Source organism: Nicotiana attenuata, chromosome 6 (genome assembly GCF_001879085.1).
Source record: "Nicotiana attenuata strain UT chromosome 6, NIATTr2, whole genome shotgun sequence".
Taxonomy (NCBI): domain Eukaryota; kingdom Viridiplantae; phylum Streptophyta; class Magnoliopsida; order Solanales; family Solanaceae; genus Nicotiana; species Nicotiana attenuata.
Window position 1 is genome coordinate 8,984,302 of NC_031994.1, and position 2,443 is coordinate 8,986,744.

Genomic DNA, 2,443 nt, shown 5'->3' on the forward strand with positions numbered 1-2,443 from the left:
GAACCTGTTACACATCTACAAGACCATGAGATCACAAAGTTCCAGGTTGGGATCCAGCGTGGGATATAACTCAACTCTTTATAGAGGAAGGAACAGCTGAGGAAACACGTCCCTACCAGTTCCGAGGAGACTGTATGAAGTCAACTCTCCAGCATGAAAGTTACTGCCTGCACACGCTACTGCACAGGAACAGTGCAGCAGTCAACTTTCTATGGAAGGCTTTTTACCTACCTTGCTTATATCATTGTAAGTGATGTCACACACGTATAAATACCATTAAGGAAGATAAAACAACTTACTTCATGAGAGAACCGGATAAAGGACCTGAAGCATGCCTGGTACAATCATTCAAGTTAATCGACTCAAGATAATATGGGCAGTGTACTTTAGATTCATAGGAACCAGATTAGGGACTTGATACCTTGGTGTTCCCCTGACAGAAGTATAAGTCAACTGCACAGCTGGAAAGCAACTGCAGAAAGTGACTGCCTGCAACAGTGCAGCAGACAGTGCAACAGTCACTTTCCATTGAAATTGGACATCACCATTGTGAATTGACATCACTAAGGTAATGTCTTGTATAGTATAAACCTCATGAAAGGCACAAGATTCTGGTTCAACACTTGCAAATACAGAAAACGAAAATCCTTTCTCAAGTGCTTACAACAATCTCTCTCAAGAACGAAGCTGCTTCAACCTCAAGGACCGGATCCAAGATTGTAAGTCCTTAGGTTGTTGAGTCTTTGTTATTTGTTCTTCAATTGTAACTCCTATCTTGCTTTCTTAGAAGCTGTTTTAAGAAACCCAAAATCACAAACCCTCCAAGTTTGTGTCTTGGCTAGGGTTAGTCGAGTTGTAAAGCCTTTGTAATAGAGTTATTACAAAATGGCTTGTAATAGGGTTATTACAAGTTAGGGTATCAGAAGCCTTTGTAACTGTAGAGTGACAAAGTGGCTTGTGGTGAGAGCATCACAAGTTAGTAAAATCCTTTGTAACTAGGGAGTCACAAAGTGGCTTGTGGTAAGAGTACCAAGTTAGTTGAAGTCTTTGTAATAGGGTAAGTGCAAAGTGGCTTGTAATAGGTTTTTACAAGTTAGTGAAGTTGAAAGCCTACAAGTGTAGGTCGTGGTTTTTGTCCCCTTGAGTTGGGATTTTTCCATGTAAAAATCCTCTGTGTTCTTTACTTGCTGCAGAGCTACTGTGATAACAATTAGAGAACCTGATTCCCTGTACTGATTGGTTGCACAGTCTGTTGCTTACAGTAGGAACTGCTAGAGAATCTGGTTCTCTATACAGTGAGAACTTATCCTGTGTCTCACCTACATACTGGTTCCGCAGTTAGCACTGTACCAAACCGATATAGGACCAGATCGCTATACAGTTTGGTTCCTCAGTATTTTCAGTGGAAACTCATAGAGAACCCGGCTTCTATGCAGTCTGGTGGACGCTCGGTTTCTAACATAAAGACAACATGTTTTCTATGTCTTCTTGTTCTTGTATCCCCATGGTAAACTCAAAAGTAGGAAGAGTATTACCTGTAGAATCAAGGCCAGGGACCGTCATTGTCGATTCAGCAGGGATATGACCAACATCTTGTTCCCCCTCAACTTGTTCCCCCTCAAGATAAGAGCTTTCTTGCACAGGCAGACTCAAAAATTTTGGATTTTCTTCTCTCTCTCCAGTATCCTACTCGACCATCTCTTCAGGCGAGGCAGAAGGAGAGGTCACCGCCACAAACTGTTTGGGAATTAAAGCTTTGTGAATCCGATGAGAACCAGTACTCGACTGGGTCGGAGAAGTGGGTGGTTGTGACTCTGATTTAGGGTTTGGACTGGTCGGAGTGGGAAGAGTTGGCTCTAACACTGGTGCTTCAACGGGTGAAGACACAGTGGGGACGATGATTGGAGCACTTTGGGCTTCCTGATTTTCAGTCATGATGGGGTTTAGTGATTTGAAGAAGAAGGTGTTTGGTTTGAAGAAGGGAAAAGAGGAATTTTGTATTTGTGAAGTGGATAGTTGTGAAAGGGACTAAGAGGCGTTATTTAATAGGGGTGAGGGATCGGTTAGGAATGGGTGGCAATCTGGGTAGTCGGGTCGCTTCATAAAGGGGTGAGACGTTTGGGTTCAAAAAGCAGGAAAGAAAAGAAACTGACAAGTTGATGACGTGGCACCGTTTCAGCCATTTAAAAAATTGTGCATGAGAGTACAGAGGAACTACTAACCTGTCTCGAGGGAACCAGGTTCCCTGAATGACTTTGAAAATGTAAGCCTCATCCTTTGACCAACGTGCAATGCCTTAGCTGCTTCTTTGCTTTGTAATCATCATGTGTGTCTACCTGTAACGGTGCGGAGATGAGTTAGATTGTGCCAGAAAACACTTTTTATCTATTTTACCTGTACATCTCTTTCGTAGCCAATCATCGAGGGACCAGGTCCTCAGCTT

The 2,443-nt window shown here is 42.8% G+C and overlaps 1 protein-coding gene across 1 annotated transcript in view; it reads right to left on the reverse strand.

Moving 5' to 3' along the window:
* LOC109227623 overlaps positions 1 to 1,563 on the reverse strand; it is a 3,807-nt gene extending 2,244 nt beyond the window's left edge. Inside the window, exons 1-2 of the mRNA XM_019392821.1 lie at positions 1,536 to 1,563; positions 1,261 to 1,319 (exon numbers count right to left, since the gene is read on the reverse strand). Of these exons, the coding sequence (XP_019248366.1) occupies positions 1,261 to 1,319; positions 1,536 to 1,563 (87 nt within the window). The remainder of the gene's footprint in view (positions 1 to 1,260; positions 1,320 to 1,535) is intronic.